Source organism: Molothrus ater, chromosome 9 (assembly GCF_012460135.2).
Source record: "Molothrus ater isolate BHLD 08-10-18 breed brown headed cowbird chromosome 9, BPBGC_Mater_1.1, whole genome shotgun sequence".
NCBI classification, from domain to species: Eukaryota; Metazoa; Chordata; class Aves; order Passeriformes; family Icteridae; genus Molothrus; species Molothrus ater.
Window position 1 is genome coordinate 21,709,735 of NC_050486.2, and position 22,029 is coordinate 21,731,763.

General features: G+C 38.0%; 1 protein-coding gene across 1 annotated transcript in view; it reads right to left on the reverse strand.

The window, feature by feature from the left end:
* Positions 1-22,029, reverse strand: part of TESK2 (testis associated actin remodelling kinase 2) — a 76,242-nt gene that overhangs the window by 45,968 nt on the left and 8,245 nt on the right. Inside the window, exon 3 of the mRNA XM_036387752.2 lies at positions 5,174-5,295. Coding sequence (XP_036243645.1) covers positions 5,174-5,295 — 122 coding nt within the window. The remainder of the gene's footprint in view (positions 1-5,173; positions 5,296-22,029) is intronic.

Sequence of the window (22,029 nt, forward strand, 5' to 3'; positions counted from 1 at the left end):
TAAGAGACAGCACAAGAGATGGAGAATCATTGGTAGCACACCACTTCATTTGTATGAGAAAAACACATCTGCAAGATATTACCAAAAAAAAAAGCTATCAGGTCTCTCAGGCTGTAGACTGAAGGCTCCCAAGCTCAGGACACAAGGATGGAGATTTGTTGAGTCCTTTCCAGACCAATTTTCTTACTTTGATTTGGGTGAAAACTCATGACTACAGCAGCACATCAGCATTCAGGAAAGTAACAAAATGGTAGAGCACATCTACAAGCATAGACCAGACCCTTTCATAACCATGGTGCTTGATCTAACCCAACCCTTGAACAGCACTGCACTTTAAACAGGACACAAGCTAATAAAGAAGTGGAGAAATGTTCCAAACTCCTGTTTTCCCTAACCTCAGCAATTGCAGTCTTGCCATGTATCAGCTAACCTGTATTACAGTGGCTATAGTAAACATCACATGGTACAAACCCCAACCTCAGCTCACTTTTCCACACCTCCTCTCACCATCTGTCTGAGGGAAGATGTGATAAAACCAGCACATCCCACAGCCAAGGCAGGAAGAAATGTAGATAAGAGGAAGAAAAGCATTTTAATTCTCCATGTTTAACTTGTATGCAGGAGTGAGATGGAGACAGGAGATGAGGCTGATGGTAGAAACAAAGAAAACACTCCTTGAACACCATTCATCTGCTTCTGCCCTGTCCATTCCTAAAATGTCCCCAACCTGGACCCTGGGGAAAAACCAGCAAACCAAAACCATACATAGTTTGTTATAAACACCAGACAGCGACTGAACAAAAAGTTACTACATGGTAGTTAACACCTACTCTGCCTCTAGAATCACATCTGCTAGCTGAAATAGGAAACAAGAGGAAGGCAGACAAAAAAAACTCCCAAATCCCCTATTTTTTACCATCATGCCTGTGTAGCTGCAAGAGCTGGAGTCTTCTATTCTAAAATATCCTTAACAGACTGAAAAAGAAGTTCTATTTTTTGCCAAAATAAATCCTCTAATAGAGGGCAGCCTCCATTTTCTTCATGGAAAATACATTAGAAGCTTACATATACACATATATTTGACCACTGGAATCTTTATGATCCTACCATGGGGACGGTAGACTTACTAGGGACTTGGTAAGTGAAAACTAAAGTCTTCACTTACATCTCTCTTCTAATCAAGATGGATCTATATGGCTGGCCAAGAGCAGAATTTGAGTACAGAAATACTGAAATGAGTGTGGAAATTTAATGTTAGCCTTTTACTCCATGGCAAATAAAGCCTGCTGCCTTTAAAGCCTAAATACCCAGATCAGTACTTCACCAAGTAAAACAAACTCACCAAGAGAAGCTGAAACACCTTGACCCAATTCCATCTCCTCAAGATGTGCAAAAGCATCAGTAAGGTAAAAACACAGGTGCACCTTTAGGTAATCTCTACTGAGCCCAGGAATGGAAGGAAGTCAGCAACTACTGACAAATTCACACTCCAGAGGAGTGACCAGAGTCTGGATAAAAACCTCAAAAGGTATCTGTAACTCTGAAAAGGAGGTGATATGGACAGCACAGAAGGAAAAGCAGTTTCAAATAGTCAGCAATACTATTAGTAACATCAGTACAATCAACAGCAAAAGTACCAAAATCTTCACATTAACATCTTGAAGCTAACTGTGGGCACATGGGAATTGACAGCTTGTAAAAAGCTCCTACATATTTTAGAGCACAGGCAAAGGGATGGGTTTTTTAATTACCCAAAGGATAATGATGATCCTGGGTTACAAAATGCATTCCAAGGAAGAAGAACCTCTTCTTTCCATAACACTTAAGTATATAAACTACAGAAGAGCTCTTGGACAAAAACACTGATTCAGTAACAAATCTGAGGTATTACTCATCAGGATGTTCAAAAACACACTCCCAGCTTAAGGAAGGTTTTAGTGTACTAAAATAAATGCCTCATTGCTGAATCTGACATTCACTTTCTAAAACATTAACTTGCAATCCTACACATGTTGAGAGGGTTTGAGAGCAGATTGTGGAGGCTGTAAAGCCAGTATTTATCCAGTTCCATAATTCTACAAGCCATTTGATGGCAGAGCACCTTGCAGCCCTCACCTGGTTCAATTAACCACAATGTCATCTCAATGTTTCAGCCTAAGAACCCATTACTATCCATACTGGCTAGCAACAGGAAGGAAAGAAACTTGTTTACAGTGGAAGTTAACAGTAGGTAGCCCCAGAGCTCAGAGGAGATGAAGAAGCTCAGAGATGAATTACATAAAAATCAGAGGACACCTTCAAGGCATGTGGAGGAGATCCAGTGGCTAATCAATAGAAAGTGAACTTGATGCTAGTGACAAAACACCTTACTCAGTAACACAGAAGAACTTCAAAGGAAAGAAATTAGATGAAGAAAATATTTAACAGCGAACTGAGATAGCTCATAGCCCCAGGAAAAAAGTTATATATTAGAACTTCTTTGAAGAGGATGTTCCCTTTAAATACTAATACAATCTTAAAATTTCCAAAAATAATCCCAGAAAATGTTTCAGTGGGAACAGGTCACTCTAGAACATTTTCCTAAAAACCTCTCAGCAATACAACTCAGCTGCTCTTATCTGACAGCACAATGTTGTCAAACAAGCAACACAACCTCTCACCACTTTAAGTGCAAATTAGCATTAATTATTTTTATGTGTTTCTAAAGTGGGAAACAGCTGTTTCACAAGACTAGCAGAAGCACTAACGATTTACACATTTATGAAATCTAAACAGAGAGGCTTGCATGTGTTTGTTTATATACAGGTATATACAGACACATAGGCAGGTAACATTTAAGAGGGGCAAAATCTTCTCCAGACATAAAGAAATTGAAAACACTGCAGTAAAACTTAGACAAAAACTTAAATGACACATAACTAATATATAAGACCATCAAGTTATGTCCTACACAGAAAAGTAGTAGTTTTTACTGTGTATTATAATTCAGTAAAAAACCAACTCAAACTAAATACTGTTTTCTCATTTGGATTTCCTGTAGGAATAACTCTGCTCCCTGTAGCAAGGGGACTTACCTAACAGATAAGAAAAAGGCAGTATTTTACCAGAGCCTGCTTTTTTTGAAGAAGCCTCAAATCAAGCAATTCATAAATCAAATGCAGTTTATTCTTCTAAACAACCTGTGCAAAGATAGACCATTTCTATTTAAGTAATTTATTTCTGATGCATTCACTCATACCTGCTTACTTGAGCACAAAAAGAAAAAGATTTCTCTGCCAGTCCTGGATAATAACTGGAAGAACAAATGAAATTCCTTTTCTGCTTCATACATAAATCAATACATTATTGTTCTTCCTTCAGGACCATCTGTGTAACACTGCTGATTTCAAATTATTCATAGGCTCTAAGGCCAGAGGGGACCAGTACATCACAAATATGATCTCTTTTACTTCACAAGACACCTAAATTTCAGGAGTTACTCAGGACTGAGCACAATATTTTTATTCTCAGCAACACCTCTGTAATCCCATTCAAGAGGGGGCAGGGTTATATTTAGGGATAACTGAATGATTTTGGCCTGTCAATATATCCCCTTCCTACTTTCCCTCATCCCAACCCAAATTAAATTATTGATTTTGAACAGAGCTGTAGAGCTAGATTTTTTTTTTTAATAAGATTTACCAACCACACAAAGTTGATAAAGAAACTGATTAAGTGTACTGAGCTGATGATTCTGACAATGCCAATTTTACTTTGGAAAGTTACTCTTTCCACAAACCTTATTAGAAAAGCAGCTTTATCAGTCCCAGGGTCATATGCTGTTTATCAAAGGATTCAGAAAAATGGAAATCAAGGGAAAATGTGGGGAATAAATATAAGACACAATTAATGATCCTGAAATCTAAATAACCAGATCAATTATATAATTTAAATTTAAAAAAAAAAAGAACAACAACAGACAGAAGGAGGAGTTGCTTGGAATGCACTTCACCTTGGAGCAGAGAAAACAGACTAGGAATTGCATTTAGGGATAGATCACTACAACACTTGAATAAATATATTATGATAAAACCAACACAGTTTACAATGAATAAGAATTCTTTAAATTCACAAGTTTTTGAGGTTTTAAGAAAAAGAATACTAGAAAACACATGAAGCAATGGGATGCTCCTTACAGATATTTCACATGCTTCTGACATTTGTGTCCTCATAAATACTGAAGGAAACACACAGGATAATATTGATACAAATCAGTTGATGAAGACTGAGATAGGATTTCAAGGATCAGAAAAATCAGTTATAAAGGATTTTAGGAATCAGTATTATGTCTGTACTATGTAACAGAATGGTGAAGAAAAGGAAATTTAGTAACAGAGTTCACTGTGTCTCCAAAACTTTTCAGAAAGAACTGAGATCAGAAATGGATCCCAGGTGTGCAAGAGCAGCTTAGGAGAACTGATCATTTGGTGCACTATCATCACATCTTCAAATTTCATCATGTTATGGCTTCAGCCAATTATGTTAATTGCTTGTCACATCACCATAGAAGAGAAACCAAGACTAAAATGGTTTAGGGAATAACAAGATACACCTTGGAACATCTTGGATTTGCATGCAGTAATCTATTGCAAAGCAAGAACTACCCTTTTCCTTCCAGAAGCATATAAATTAGATTAGTTCAACTCTAGCTTCTTTTCTTCAGTCCTTCTTATCCCACCTTGCAACACTGCAATAAGAAAATCCCAAAAACTAGGAAGCAGACCTAATACTAGGGAACAGCTATGACATTTTGCATTCTTTAATTTTAAGATTAGTAACCATAAGTTAGTTGAATAGTGTTAAATTTTCAATAGCTTAAATTCACAAAAAGAAGTCAAATTTCACTCTTCATATCACTTTATTGATTCATTAGAAATTTGAAATGTGAGCACTTGTTTTTGTCTGACATAAGTTACTCATTACTGGTAAACTCCAGATAGCAAAATCCATGTTTGGGTTTTTTTCTCTTAAGTCTTTTCTTCTTCCTCCCATTCATCTATTAAATTAGCCATTGATCCTAACACATTCAGAACAGATAAACCTACAACAAAAAATAACTAAATAAAAATTGGAAAGAGGAGAGCCCTACTAAAGACAACCTATCTCTAGATGATTCAGAAAAAAGCCAGTGTACCTTAAGATGTTCGGATGTGAGAGTCTATTCATAAGTTGAACCTCTTTCAGCATGTTTGCTCTGTTGCTGTTCAGTGTGTTCATCTTCAAAGCCATTACCTGGTCTGAAGTTCTGTGCCTTACCTATTGGACAGAAGCAAAAAATGGTAAGGATATGAAATGAAAGACTGAAGAACCAGTATTGTTGTAGTGCAATGTAGAGATCCTTCATGACAAAAGTGATCCATACACCAATTTCTGCATTCTTTATCACAGAGATGACTTCCTAAAAGCATACTATGCAAATGTGAAACGGCATTTTGCTCTTCTCTTGCAACTCATGATGACAGAAAGCTTGAGAAGTTGAAAAAACCCCAACTATCAGCTCCTTAGAACAAGTGAAGGAAGCCATCTGCTTGTACACAGAGAAAAAGTTTCCCACTCCAAGACCTATGAAACTTATTTTCATATCCATTTTTTCCCCCTGCAGTGGTTGCTGTCATTGTTCACAGAATGTGTTATACAAGGACCTGTTGCTTACAGCTACAGGCAGATTTTGGAGATACTCACTGTTTACTGCTGAAAATAGACTATGATCCAGGGGACTGAAAGCGTTCCTGCCAACTCCGCTGTAAAGCAGAGAGGTTCCTGCACAGATCACCTCACCAGGGTGTCAGTAGTGGCTGTACAGCATCAGCAGGAAAAAAAGGATTTCTCTGGCAACTGCACAGCACCAGCACCTTGTTCAGCATGACTCTCCCCAGGCAGAAATGCAGGGCTGTGGCCATTTCTAACTTGGTACTCAAACCAGCCCATCTGTCAAGTGTTATGTAGATGTGTGCTACTATTAGAAAGGAGCTGTCACAATAGTGAAAGGCTTGCCAAGCCTTTGAATTTCCTTGCAGTTGGGCATTCCCACACACATACTGGTAGTATTCATGGAAATTACGTTACCATTTTCTTCCTACATCAGTACCTGCAGCTCATAAATAGAAATCATGTATTTCTCAAAACACTGAATTACCCCCATGGCAAATTCCTTCATGTTATGGAGATTAGCTTAGGAAAGTCTGTGTTACAGGAATTTAAGATGCATTAGCTTTCTAATTTAAAACTGAAATCAACATTATGACTTAGGTACATACAAACTACCTACATTTTAAACAACAGCAGTCTGTCTGCTTTTATTCCAGAAGACTGTTCATCTTTTCCAGTAAAAGGCTCCTTTAGCTATGATATGTTAATTACAGAAAGAAAAACTGAATCCATGATAAGCAGATGCAAGAAGGAAATAGGGTACGGGTTTTGAAAGTAAGGCTCCCTCCCTGGCAGTTCTGAGGCAGCAAGTGATACCTATTTTCAAGTTTTATTTGCACACCACTATGTGCAAGAAGAAGGGGCATGTTTAGCTGAAACATTGTCATCTAGACACAAAGCCCAAGAATTCAGCATGGGGATGTACAGGGAGGAAAGGGTGTCATGTTTCAGGTGTGTGTCTGGTTTAACACTTCTAAGTTGCCTCTTGCCGTCCTAGTTTCAGGTATAGGGTAGCACTGGAAACATCCCAGGTGAGTGTGGTAAACAACATCGAGGCACTGAGTAGAAAAAAAGCCCTCAACTGCTTTTCCTCCTGCTTCCTCCCTGCTTATGTACATGAGCTCCTCAAATGCCTCACCTACAGTCACCCAGTAATCCCAGAGCAAGAAGGATCAGGGAAAGGGGGTGGAAAAGGATATAGAAACCAGCACTGAGTAGAAACCAACAGCAAGTTCACAAGCATGGCACTCCTCCTTTCTGTGGTAATATTGGTTTTAAAATAAAACTGGTCAAACTACAGCTTTAATGCATTACAACAAGATAATCTAGAATCATTCTCAACACAACCTGTCTTGCCTGTTTGGCATGCTTATTGGTTTTAAGCAGGATGATTGCATGTTAAGTTGACGAGGTTTATTGTTACTTGCTAGGTTTCTTGTGTCAGTTGTGTACTTTCATTAACTTTTAATTTTACCCAGCCAATTTGAATGAATAAACTAAGTTGGACAGGTCAATGTCTACGCAGAGCCTTTTAAAACATATTTTAGTTATACCTTAGTTTTACTAGAAGTAATACCTTGGGTTGGGGGGAAAAGTTTAAATGTTTTCATAGACTTAGAAAACTTCAACAATGTAAATTTAAATAAAGAAAAAAGGACGATGTTTTGAACCTATACACAGCAGCCGCTAAATCAACACACTTCCTCCGAGACAAAGGTTAGGAATCTTGGGTGCTGTGGTGGAGTAATTCGGGGTTTTCAGGGAAAGAATTTGAAGTAACTTAATTCCTACAGTCAGAGATGCTCTCAACAGAAATTAGCTTTCCACCAACACAGAAGCTTCAAAGTCTGCCAAAAAGGAATGAATACAGGTAGAAGGTGATCAGGAACTCAGATGGAATGTGGTCTTAAACAGTATTTGCCTTCTCATTAACTCTGCCAGCTACCTCTTAATTTCTTGCCCATTTCTATAATTCATTCAGTTTCATGCCAAAATTTCCTGCTCTTTTGTCTCAACTCTGAAGTAAAAGTAGAATTTATCACAGGACCTTGTTCCTTGTTCAGACTGCTTTTCTTAAGCTAAGGAAACCTCAGAAAAGAAGGTGGGTAACTTTTTGGGTCACTGCATCCTGCATGCTTCTTGGATATTCAGGTCTGATATGCAACAAGAAGTGGTCAACAAGTGCTTCTCAAAGGTCTGACTGTCCACAGCACTAAGTGCACATCCAGAGAAAATTGAGCTACTTTTGCAAAGACAAAACTTTTCATCCTCTCTTTTAGGCTATCCTGCAGTCTTTCCTATCTTGACAGACTGAACAAGGTTTGGTGGCAGGGTCAGTAAGCTTTTCTTTTGTTTGTTTTAGAAAAATCATATTTCCCATGCTTGGAAATTTCTCGAATTTCTTACACACAGAGCAGCAGAGTCTGTCCAATTATCTGGTCTCTAACAGTACCCAACATAGCACCATGTTTTGTTTCACTTAAAGGACAGAGGAAAGTAACACCAGCAATTTTAAGTTCTGTATATTCTTCTGATATTGGAGGATGTATTTCTACAAGATCTGACAGGACAGCAAAATTCCTAATCAAACCAAGGGAGAGAGGGGAAAAAGGGACTCTTCCTCTCATTAGTTATCCTTTAAGCAAGGAGGAAGAAGCAGAACTGGAGGTGAGGGGGCATCTTTCTCAAGAGGACAACACTCAATATTATGAATAAAATCAACTATCAGTTTATAAATTATGGAGCACAATGCTAATCACCAGGGATACACCTAAGACTAACCATGTTCTCTCCTCTGAAGCACAACTGGCAAATAGCATTTCTATGGCAAGGACAACAAGGATCTGACAGGTTCTGTCTTTAAGGTCTCAGTCAAACTGAATTATCAACATGGAAGGAGCTGTCAGCTCTGCCCTCCATGCCTACTTACCCATCAGTCATACCCTAGACAAAATTTGTGTCTCTCCTGGCATGCCTTGCCAAAGCCCTGCAAACTATTCAGTTTTAATCCTTCTTCTCCTTGCAGGCCACCTCTGTGCCATAAAAGCATGGAAGTCATGCTTCAACCACCTGACTCCAGAAGGAAAATTAGTAAATATTTTGGCAATACTGCTCATCCAATTTAACATTTGTTTACAAGGCAGTTTGCCTCAGGCATACGCCTGTATACTCAACATAAACAGGGATTCACTCATGCAATTCAAACCCCTCACTGATGCAACTTGCAGGCTGCTGTGAAGCTTTCAAAGCTGTTGACACTATTATTAATTATGGCTCCTTGCATATCAGACCAAATAACCTTTCAGCAATGTCTGGATCACGGCTCTCTGCTTAGAAACATTCTGACAATCCTACAGCTGCTTTGCTCACACTTCCAGCTTCTCAGTCTGCTTACCTATGTGTGTGACTCCATCTCCAAGGTCACAGTAACCAGCTATTGCCTCCCTGTTTTATTGCTGACAGGCAGTAAAACTGTCCCTTTGCACTCTGATTCTCCTAGGATCAAAGCACTTTGGACATTGACCTGGCTATGGTTACCTGTGTGGCTCTGCTCACATCAGACCATGTTCTAATCCTTACCCCTTTATTCAGGGAAGTAGAGGAAGTCACAGATACAGGTAAAGAAATAGTGATGCATTTTAAGGAAATCTCATAATAGTGATTCAGCAGGGCTCACATTCCAAAAAAGTAGTCACTATATAAAGTTCATGAGGATTGTCATGCAAAAATTGGGGGGTTTAATGTTCAGCTTGCTGCTTAGCTGTAAGGCTCTTTATTGTTAAAAAAATTATGTTTAATTTAGATTATTATTTATCTATTACATCATATATGCCTGTCAGAGTTCTCTGAAAATCCAAACATTCATATTACTTCCACTTTCTGCTGGACTGAAGGGGAGGTATTTTTAAGCAATAGCTGAAATCTAGCCTGATTTCATCTTTCACAAAGCCTTTTTGATCTGTATTCACTGTACCTTTCCAGGTGGCCCTGGAATAAACATCTGAAGAACATTTCCTAATACTGATATTGTAAATCTGCCAACACAGCTTTCAGCTGTGCTCCTAGTTTTTCATTATTTTCCAAATCATCATTATATAGCTGGAAGTATTTTGTCACAGTTCTCTTCCAAAACTTAACATTTAACTGCTTTCCAGTTTTTCCTTACCTTCCCCTCCTTCTGGCATCCAGCCTCACTGCTTAATTACATTTACAGATCTTTACTTATACAGCCTACTCCATAAAATCATGTTGCTGCTCTAGCACACACCAATTTTTTGTTCATTCTTTTACACATCTTGGTCTTCATCCGGCCATTTCACCTTCACCTTTGCTGCCATGTATCCAAAACACCATTTTTAAAGCAGTCCCCTCTGGTCCAAATATTTCACCTTCCTTGCATTTGCTTCTCTGTCTTCATTTGATTTACAAATATTTTCTCTTTGATGACAAGAGATGAAGACATTCCCTTAGCTACCATTCTAGGCCATTTGCACTAAATATTTTACACAGTTTAATTTTGATTGACTGGGTTAACAATAAAGCTTGTGAGGCACGTGAGATGAAGCAGTAATCACTGTTAGAGAGAAAAGGCTTCATCATAAGAGTGCCTAGCAAATGACAGGAAAAAAGTCTTTCACAGGAAAGCAGACCAGCAATTTGGCTCTGATGCAAAACTTCTCTCAAACACAGACTACTTCCTTGCTGTGACAGCAGAAGAAATATTTTTAAAAACATAGGGTCAGCTGTATTTTATCCAAGTCTCACAGTCAAGCCACCAAGTCATCACACTTACAGGGATGCATATTCACGCCTCGAGGACGAATGTGTAAGAAGAATGCCTTAACTCTATGGTTGATTGAAAAAGCTCCCTTCAGCAAAGATAAACCTGCTCTTCAGCTCAGATCATAGTGCTTCTAAGACTGTAATCTGAAATGTTTTCCTTAACATTAAAATGTACCCCTGTCAGATACACATTCTCATAGCAGTGATGCCTGTATCAAATCAAAAATTTCATATCACTAGGAAAATTTGCAATGACAAATAGAAGCTGAAAGAAATACCCCAGTTCAGATAATAGTAAGCTGCAGTGTTGATGCCAGATAAGTCAGATGGGTTGTGGCTGTTTTCAGAGCAGTAATACAGAATGTCACTATACTACAACTTCTTGCAGCAAGAAGAGAGACATGCCAAATGTAACAAAACTTTGCCAAGCAAAACCAGTCAGCATGTGTTACAAGAGCTTTAGCACAGGTTCAGAAGATCTAGAGAAACTAGGCACAAAATAAACCCCAAAAGCTTTCAAAAGTCTGGCAGTAATTGTGATTCTACTAATTTCTAATGCTAAAAAGAGTTGAGAGAAATACATAGAAAAAGTTGGAGACTTTACCATTTTCCCTTTAGTACAAAAGCTCAGTATTAGTCAAACAAAGGTCCTAATTTGATAACTTTAGTAACTTCTAGCACCACCAATTCAGCAAAGAAATATATTCAATTACTAGAGAATATTCCACATCTACAGTCAAGTTATCCTTTTTTTTTCCAAACTAAAGTGAATTTCTAATCAGTAATACAGCAGTACCATTGATACTTCGTAAATCACTTGTGTGCCAAAAAACCCTAAATTTTTCTTTTGTATTTTGTTTTTCTTCATTGCCCACTGTAATCTAGAACCAGGGCCCATAATAGAGCACCCTTTTACTTTAAACAAACCATTTATTGATAGGAATCTGTGCACGTATCTCTGCCTCTGCCATTAACTTGATCTCAATCAAGCCATAAAGGCAAAAAGAGACTACAGTCTTATTTTGAGAGAAAGCACAAATTCATCAGAGGACTATTGTTCCACAGTTTGAGATGAGAAATAAACAGGCACAGCCCAGGGTGGAGAAGTTGACTGATTTTGTAGCCAGTTCAGCAGAATGTAACCATATAAACTTTCCTCTGCAATCCAGGACATGGAACATGGACACTGGATGAGCACTGCTTTACCACAGCCTCAGTAAACAGCTCAGCCATGTACTTTATACCTGAGTAATATTATAGTCAGGAAAGAAAAAGAAATAATGAGTTTAAAGTTCATAACTGAGAGCTTATTCTCAATTTTCAATGTTAGCTATCCTCAGCTCACTGAGCAGCCCTGAGCATGCTACTCCCTTTCTTTTGTTACCTCACTGGTCTATAAAATTGAGGTGATATTATCTACCTGCCAGAAAACTGGAAGACTGACATCTGCAAATGACTGCTGTAACATCCAAGGATAATACATAATCAGATATCATATCTCTGTTCCTATTTTCCCATTTAATTTTTAATACTTACGGTTAAATATTTCCCATGTTACTATGGGTTTATCCTGTATAAATGATAATGATACTTACATAATCTGCAGATGATTTTGAAGAAATCAATACTTTGGACTGAGTTTTCCTGACACAGAAATTGTATCTCCTAACTTTTACAGTGTATGAACAGTTTGGCAGTGAGCACACAGTTGTCCCCCCCACACACCAATAATCTCATCATTGGTATTCAAACACATTTGTGGAATTTCTTTTCAAAACTCTATGGGAGCCTTGAAAGTTCTGTTTGGGACAGAAATAGTTTCCTTAGATCTCCTTTATAAATCTTTCAAATAAACATTACCATGCAAAAGTAAGGAAGTCTGTCTCACCTTTCAGAACAGAGCCCACTGATATACTATTGCTATTATAATCACAGCACTTAGAACCTGATCACAACCACAAATAAAAAGAGAGCAGGAAGCAGGAAGAAGCCACATTTTGCTTACTTGAAGATACTTCAGCTTTTATAAATTGATACAGTCAATAATTTTCAGGTTACAGCCAAAACCAAAAATTCTAAGTCATTTCTTGTTATTTAAGCCTTCATGAAACCGCTCTTCTTGAGAGTTAGGTTCTTACACAAGCAGCTAATTAAATATGCCATGCAGTTTCTTATGTCTCCTCATGGCCTGTAAAGGCTAGGAAGCACAGGAATTGGATTTGCAGGACTTAACTGCAGGCAGCTGATGTGAATGTTACAAAGCAGCAGCAGTGAGTCAGTGTGAGACACACTGTCAGCTCCGGATTAGTTAACAAAGCAATGCTGTCTCGGTATCGATCACTCCAGCCGATGTTTCAGAGCTCTGTCCTCTCCTCAACCCCTAATGCCACCAGACCATCAAACAGAGGGCCCCCACCTTGCAGAGCTGCTGCCAGTGCAAAGGGCCCTGCAGCCACCCCAGAGCACCCCAGGCAGTGCCAGTCTCAGTGAGGGACAGCAGCTGTGGCAACTCCCAGACACAGGAAGCACATGGACTGGATGGGAGAAGCTGTTCCTATAGTTTCGATAGGGCCTCAGCATCTATTGGGAAGAAGTTCCAATAGTTCACTTCCAGTGGCTGCTAAGGAGCTAAGGAGAAGCATTGCCTATGGATCTGACTGTAAGCATCTCTATTTTGTTAGTCCCACCAATAGTAATTTGCAGTTCTCATTTTTACACTTCATATTAGGCACTAACACATATGCATTTGTATGCATTAACATCACAGACACTCCCCAGGCACAGGTAATGAAATCCACCACTGAAATATATTTAACTGTCCCCTGGTGCCAGTCCCAGTAAATAAGAGTCCAGAGAGGTGCCTCAGAGGTGTCTCACAAAGCTTTTAAGTGATGCACTCTTGTTCTCTAGGCGCAGTCATGTTAACACTGGACACATGCCAGCACAGTTATTTGAAGAACAGTAAATCAGCACCTGTCTCTCAGTATCAGCTATGAATGAGCTTACACAAATGTGCATGTTTGCCAGCTGGCAAAACACAGAAAATCCCAGAGCTGCCAACCCAGCACATCTCCATCCAGAAGAGAAAACTAAACAGATCTCATTTAACTGTGCTTGAGAAATTATTATGGAAAACAAGACAAAAAAGCACACAAACATTTCAGTGCCAAGGGAATCTTGCCACCTGTTTTGCCCTGGGAAAACTGCACAATGATACCCAGATTGGCACTTGTCCGACAGGAGGAAATCAAAGGCCCAAAGGACTCTGAACTACAGCAGTCACTGTACTAAACACAAATCCAAATGGGGGTTATCTCCTATTGCAGGGTACTTGTTACAGTATCAGTGTCTTTCTTACTGTTGACAGAATTTGTGAGCACTCTTTCTATTTGTGAGGACAACAAAGACTTACCTTGGACATTCCATGTATCAGCTCTTCAGCAAGGCTGAGGAGAGGCCAGGTTTTCAAGCAGGTAAAAAATCCATTTCAAATAGACAATTTTAAATTAAACTATGTTCCTTTTTTTTTTTCTGACAGAAAATTCTTTACCATCAAGTTTGTTTCAGTGATTTTTATTCTGCCTTTTTAGTCTTCAAACAAATTGTTCATTTCAGGGTAGTTCTATCATTTTGTAAATATTTCTTTCTTCAACAGAAAAGCTGTCTGACACAATCAGAGAAAGTGAAACATAGTGTAAGAACTGTTTCACCCTGTTTTAATTTGTGTTACTCATTAGAGTTCTAGACTTGACTGTAGTGATGCCAAGCAGGACTGTAGGAAGAAGCATTATGGAAGTATAGCTTTGGAAATTTTCTTAAAATATTTCAACAACACTACTAAAGACAAGGCTTTCATTAAATCTGCAGGCAGGTTCTCCTTCAATCCCAGTGTTTCATCAGCTGATGTTTTGAGATGATTATAACATGCATATCTTAAGACTTCTACCCAGAAAATAAATTAATAAAAACCAGAACTTGTTTCTGATAGCAAATATGAGTTAACCCTCCATTCTACCTTGTATTTCAAAGCATTTTTAATTCTGCTAAATGTAAGAGTGCTCTACACTTAGATATATGCAAATGTCATTAAAATTCAGAATTGCTAAGTGGGGAGGAAGTGAGTATTTTACCCCGATGGTGCAATCCATAAAGACTAAGAACACAGATGAGGTTTTTAATTTCTATATTAATGATCTGTTGGAGCACAGCCTATTTATTACTACTTCCTCCTGTAGCCTATGCCCTGTAAAAGCATTTGCTAATTAAGTGACAAGGACTAGGATGACAGCAGCTTGGCACCTCAATAGCAAAAAAAACATTAGCAAGAGGAAGACAACTGTCTGGTTAAGTGGTTACCATACAACTCATCTTAGCAGTTGGAAGAAGAGCTCCAAAGTTTGATTGATTGATCAAACTGATGTGAGTTTGGTTTTCTCACATCAGTGTGAGAAAAATCAAACTCACAAAGAGTTCTGCATTTATGCCTCAGTTCCACAATGGTGCTGCTTCCTACTCCTGACAAGAACCAGAATAGAAAGAAACAGATCAGAATCACCTCTCTAATAAAACCCCAGAGTCTGAAGTGAAGTTTCAGGGTTATTCCACCCTCCTTGGCCAGATTACATAATACAGTGACTGTATTCCCAAACAATTAGTAGCTTGTTTCAGCACCATAACTTCACAGGAGAGACCTTTAGCCTCCAATACCTTACTTCTGTCACCTTGAGCAAGGTGAGTTTCCTTCACTAGCCAAAAGGAAAAGATTTTCAGCTTAAAATTCAATCCTATAAAAAAATTAGGCCAAAAGGTATAGATGGACAAGAAGAGTTGCTGTCTGTTTTTCTGACTGGCATTGTATCACACAGGAAGGGCAGGGACAAGAACTATGGCTCTACACCTGAGTGAGGGAAGACAGGCCTTGGTCAAATGGGGGTCACTTTTCAGTTACAGAGCATATTCCCCATGCCTAAAAGATCAAATACTGTATCTGCAAAACCAAAATGTAGGATAATCCACTTACTCATTCCCTATTCCTTTTCCACCCTAAAAAGATGGCTTCTGCCACTATTTGTCATAAGTAGACCTTGAAGTATCTCATTTCACTTGATATGGCTACAAAAGTTTCAAGAAGGAAAAAAACCACACATCAGTTGAAAAAAATTCCTATTGTCTAGACCATGACTTTCCAAATTTGGTGGTATTATACACTTTACTGAACTTAATCAAGAACATTCTAAAAAAATAATAAAGATGGCCACAAATATCACTAATAAAGCAACAGGAAAGAGAAAATTTTTGGTTAGTAAGGCACATCCCATAGATGCTTTTTTTAAATAAGTACAATTCTTATTACAGCTTTTAGCCATTGGGCTTTATTATGCCTTTGTCATTACACTGAAGAACACCTTCAAATAACTATTTCCTTATTGTAAGTCTGTTTATGCACTGTAATGACAACTTTTATACAGCAAACACATTAAGACTAAAGTCACACACTGAATCACTTCTCTAGTTATTAAACCAAGTTTTACTGTTTTTTTGTCCTCATGTGTTAACACCAAGTTAACAATTTGTGTTCTCCAACTTTTCTGAAGTCAAATATCCAATGCTGAAAAAGTATTTAAAGTCTAAAACTTGAAAGTTAGTACTTAATAGAATAATTAAAATGAAGTATCTTTTAAGCCTATCAAATAGTATCACAAATATCATGGATACTGTGTGATCTCACCTCTAATGTTTTACAAAGTTTTTGAAAAACACTTAAGTGTTCAGACACTTACACTTAGGCCTCTGATCAGGCTGCTAATTCCAGAGGCAAAAAAGATCCTTTCCCAGTACAAACCTTTCACCAAATGTTCAAAACAACACATGACAAACTTTGAGAGAACTTTGAAACTGAAGCCATAAGGACAAAGAAAAAGCATGAGAAAGATTTTGAGATTTCCAATGACATTTTACATTATCAATGTTGCTCTCTGAGAACTTTTAGCCTGAATACCAGAAAATCTACAGGTTATGCAGAAAGATGGTTTTGTTGTGTTTCAAATTTCTAAATTGACAGTGTTGCTACTTTGTTCCTTAAGACAAAGCGACAATCACTGTAGATAGAGACGGTATGAGGAAAACATTTATCGATGATGGAAAGCAACTCTTCCTGATGCTATCTCAATTCCTCAATAAATTTGTACCATCTCTTTTCCAGGAGCTTCTCCCCTTCCAGCTCAAGCAGCTGAAGGGCCATCCTGCAAAGTCCAGCAATAATGCACAGACTCACATTTAGATTTAAAACACTTTTGACAGTTCAAATATTGCAGTGCCTGTTTATCTGATAAAATACAAGTTAATAAAGATTCCAGTCCAGGAAAATGTTGTCTGCAAACTCTGACACTTTCCAACACCTTGTGCAGTGGGATTGTGCTGAGCGTGGGCTGAAAACCAAGCAGCATGTCCCCTTTCCTTTTTTCCTGTACTTTTTCCATGTCCTGTTTGTAGTAATATTCTCCTTTTAATATGAATTGGCATTCCCTTCCTTGCATGCTCATTTTTATAACTACTCAAATATCTGCTTCCCTCCTTCCACACACTCACAGACATGTTACTCTTCTGACTAAATGCCACAGGAAAATGGAAACCTCTGTCAGTAATGAGTTGCTAGTAGAGTCAATAAGCAAATAGGAAGGACCAGCTGTAGAAACAACTCAAACTGGGAGGTTCCATCTATAAAAGGATCATTTAAAAATAATAAATTATAGCCTGGATACACCAAAGGAGGCTGTAGAATCTTTTATGATGGAAGTTTAAAGGACAAGCCAAAAGTAGCTGCCGGGAGCAGAAATACTTATGCCTGGCTTAGCTAAGGATACTGTAGTAATTCTCATAACATCCCTGCCTAGATTTACATTAATTTTCAATTTAGGTAATAAGATTGATTAAGCAAAATATATACATGTTTTGCAATAGCAATATACATAGACTTCTGTAAGGCATCAGACTCCATGCCAAAACTGACTACAATGTGTTACAGACTGGCCAGGGCCAGCTGAAGATAACTTGGACATGACAAAGCAGGGTAAGACAGGGGAGTCTCCTCAAGAACCAAACGAGGTCTCCTGTACCTCAGTGTTCTGCATTGCCTTCCTCCTGATGGAAGCTGCCACTTCCAGCTGCCACTTAGGAAAAATCTGAAACTTTTACATTTGGACCATTACCCTGTTCGTGTTATTTCACTAACTAGTGAAGGCCACTTCATATCTTAAATCTATCTGAGCAAAAATCAACATACCCAAATGCAAACCTTCATTGCAAACAAGGACTGAAGGCTACAGAACAGGAAGTCCACACCCATCAAACATAAGGTACTAATGTGCCATGATAGCAACAAGTGATGTGCATTATAAGAGTGTGACACAAAGCTGGAGGATGGTTTTTACATGCTATTGTTGAGAAGACCAGGGCATGGTATTGTCTTTGAGACCTCCAATTCAGAACTGAATTTAAAAACCAGCAAGGGAGGTATACCTGTGCTGTATGTGGTGTCAATATATGCTCCAGACAAAGTTCCAGTTACTGATAAAATTCAAAGACCTCAGGTGATGTGGCAGTGTATGCAGATGATCCAGTAACTCTTCCAAGCCTTAACTGTTTGAGAAGTTCATAATGCCTTTATTTTTAGACACAGAGTTCAACTATAAGACATTATAGGCAAAGTATAACATGATACAGATATTCATGCCCACCAAGAGAGATTTTTTTTTTTTTTTGTCAGGAGACCTCTCACAACTTTTGGGTCTGAAATCTCATGACTTAATCCCTCACTTACTCCACTGTTCTGTTCCTACTCTGCACTGTTATTCTAGTTAAGCCCTGTCAAACCTAGGTCAGAGGCAACAGAAGAAAGTGACATTAAACATTTCTGCACTTGACTCCTCAAGGCCTGCAAAATCACAGACAAACACAGAGAGAAATGTTAATCTGAATGGTAACGAAGTCATAAAGTACAAAAAAAAAACTTTCCATTGAGTCACTTTGGGAAAGCCAGATCAGTAATATCGCTTAAACCTCCCACAGCCTAGAACAAGACGTTCCAGAGATCAAGCCCACCACTATGACAATATGCCCATGACACACAATATCATAAATGATACACTATCTAGTATCATTTATTATTTGTATGTTTAGAGGTGACAGAATTACCAGTTTTATCCTAAGTGCATTACAAGTACTTGAGAAAAAGAATTATATATGTGTTCTTCTCAGTACCTGTGAGCACAACTCCAGCCTCGTTTCCCCTTTCACATTAGACAGTTGGATGCTGCTTATCTCTAAACACCCTGAAGACATTAAATAAATACTAGAAACAGGATCCCAGCCTCAGGTACAAGGTACGTATTTGGACAGGCACACCTTTCCTGATCAGTCAGCGCTTTCGAAAGTCAGAGAACATTAATTTGACCACACAAATAAAGACTAACAACTAATTAATGAATTTGGGACCATCACTCCAGGGTATTCAAACAGGAGGCCTCACAGTATAAGCACATACAGCACAAACACCTTGAGGATACTGATCTTTTTGCACCCACCACCCATCTTGTTAAGACATCCAAAAGTATGATGCCTTCTCTTTGTATTTATACCTGACCTTGTACAAATCTATATTGGATCAATGACTCCTGTTTTATGTGTACACAAATAATAAACTGCAAAAAGTCAATTTTAAACACTGAAATGTCACAAGTATTTCCAGTCTCTCACAAAAGTTCAGCTACAGAATGCAGAGACAAAAAACATCTGAAGGAAATTCACAGCAACTTGGATACTTAGTACTGAACCTGAAGGTACATGTGAATAGAAGATCATCCTGGATTTTAGTCTGACTGCTGTTCCAAACACACATTTTATAATTAATAGTAACTACCTCCTAATACAATACTTCAATTCAGTATAATGCTTGGATTCCCCCACAATTCCTTACAGCTTCATCAGCTGGTTTTCCCAACAGTTTGAGGGTTTGGGATCATGGCTGTTTATTTATACAAACAGTCTCTGCCCAGCTTGATCTTAAAAGCAAACCTCAGGGTGCTGCATTTGCCATTGAAACTAAGAACAGGCACTAGTCAGTCAGCTGCTTCAAACTAGATTGCTGATATTTTGGCAAAGTTCAGTTTTTCTAAACTAGTTTCCATAACACCTGGTATTCAGTTAAACATGAATTCAAAGTGTTATAGTCATGGCTAACAAAATCAAAACACTAGTTTAATACTCTGAATAAACCACAGATTTTAATATGTTTGTGAATAAAGGTGCACTAGAAATGTTAAAAGATCATTCATAGCATATATCACCATTAACACACATATCTGTGCTGTAACATACTCTTATTTGCAAGTTAAGAGAAGGCAACTTCTAACCACCACAATAGACTATATTTTAAAAGAAGTTTCCACAGAAAAGGATAGAGAGGAAGATATCACTGAAAAAAAATTGTCAGCTACATAGCAAAACAAAAATCTCAAACCCTTAAAATAGTCCAAGCATTCTTTGCTAAATCGCTTGAGTGAGCCCAATGTATGATACAAACAATAGGCAAACACATGATTGAAAAAGCTCTGGAGATGTGGTGGGTTTTGAGACACCTTTGATCATTTAAAGGGAAGGCTTCATTGCTCTTGTAAAATGACTTACACAGTAAGTTTAGAACTACCCTGGATTTTTCTCAACTTCAATCATTTATCTGTGAGCCTGAAGATCAGACTGAAATTTAACTGTGTCAAGCCACGAGGCACATCAAGGTTCTCACATGAAATCTGATCATCAGCACAGCAAGATTAATGACAGAGGTGGTCAGGCTGATAAAGCAGCAAAACAGAAACCTGCTTAAATGAGTTTGGAACTGCATCTGTGATAAAGTTGTAAAGCATCCTCATCCCTTCATGCCAGAACTGCAGAGCTCTGGTTGAAACTGATGCAAAAGAAAAGAGTTTATCACTCAGTCTCTGCCTGCAGGGGGACTGTGGTTGTTTCTGTGAAAACAGACACCAGATACTCAGACTACCACCACAGCTCCCACACACAATAATGCCACCAACTCGACCCAACTCCTTGGGATGTCTACTTTAGCTCACAGCAAAGGAGAATAGCAGGGGAAGGTTTTTAAAGAATTAGAGGACTTGCTTATGTACATAAAAATAAACTGGTTATCAGGAATTTCTCTCAATCAACAAATTCTCAAAATAATCAATTACTATGAATACTGGAAATTCATCTTTACTTTTAGCTACCTTTTTCCCTCCACCCAAATTCTGAAATTCTCACAAGTAATTGAGGTCTGTTATTTCGTAGTTATTTAGATATGACCCAAGCCTATTGGTACCTTTATATATGGCACAGCAGCTTCACCACAGAAACTGTAATGATGAATTCCAGTAACATACAGAACTTTAAAGCATTTAACACTAGAAAATGTCTCCACACAAAACCAGTTGCAAAAATGCATTATAGAAAGTTTTCCAAACAGGGAAATAAGACAAAAACCAACCAACCAAAAACACCAAACAAACCCTTGTTTTCAACTGTTACAAAAGCTGGCTTTATAAAGAAATGTCCTACACCAAGTCTCCTACACATCCTGAATAAAGTTCTTCATGTCTAGCCATTTAAAAGAATTAAAAACTGGTATTAGTGAAAACTAAAATTTCATATATCTAGCTAAACAGAAAAACTTCCATGGAGTGACTTGCCTTTACACAAGAGGAAATACATACCTGGAGATCTCAATACCTTTGGGTATTAAAGCAATATCAAAATAATTTCCATTTTCTAATGCAGGTATCTATTTACAGCAACAAAACTGGATAAAAAGTTTTTTGGTTTAACTTCAATAAAGAAAAATAGATTAATTGTCATGGAATGGACATAATATACTGTAAGATTGTTTCCATTTCAGTGAAATGCCAGAAAACTGTGTGGAGGGTAACTCCATGCAAAGTCAGGAACTAGAACAAGGAAATAGACTATTTTTTCAATGCCTGAAAGACAACTCCGTGTCCTGTTCCTCTACAATAAACTTACCAGAACAGTCAGAGCAGCAGAAACACTACTAGCACTATAAAACTGCATTTGTCAAATTGCTTTAAAAAGGTCTTTTCCATGTCCCACATTCATAGCAACAAGCCACTGACAACATCAGATTTTCTCATTAATATTATTTACTTCAAACCAATCTCTGATTATTGGAGCTAGAAGTGTGGCATAAAAAGCAAAGGAAACAGAGAAGAGCAGTTAATTGTATTGTAATTTCAGTGCAATAAAATCTGTGGTTCCAAATTCAGCAACCATGTATGGAACTCCTTAACACATGCATCTATGTGTTGTGAGGCAAAGACTACCAAAGGAATGTGTACTATCCCACAAATACAAGAAATCAGCTAAATTAAAGACATTTACACTTACATATGGGAGAATCAACAGCCATCAGTGTTTAACACTACATGAATGCAAAAATACATGGCTGAGGTCAAAAAATAAAGCAATTATTATTAGCTTTTTCTCTTTCTCACA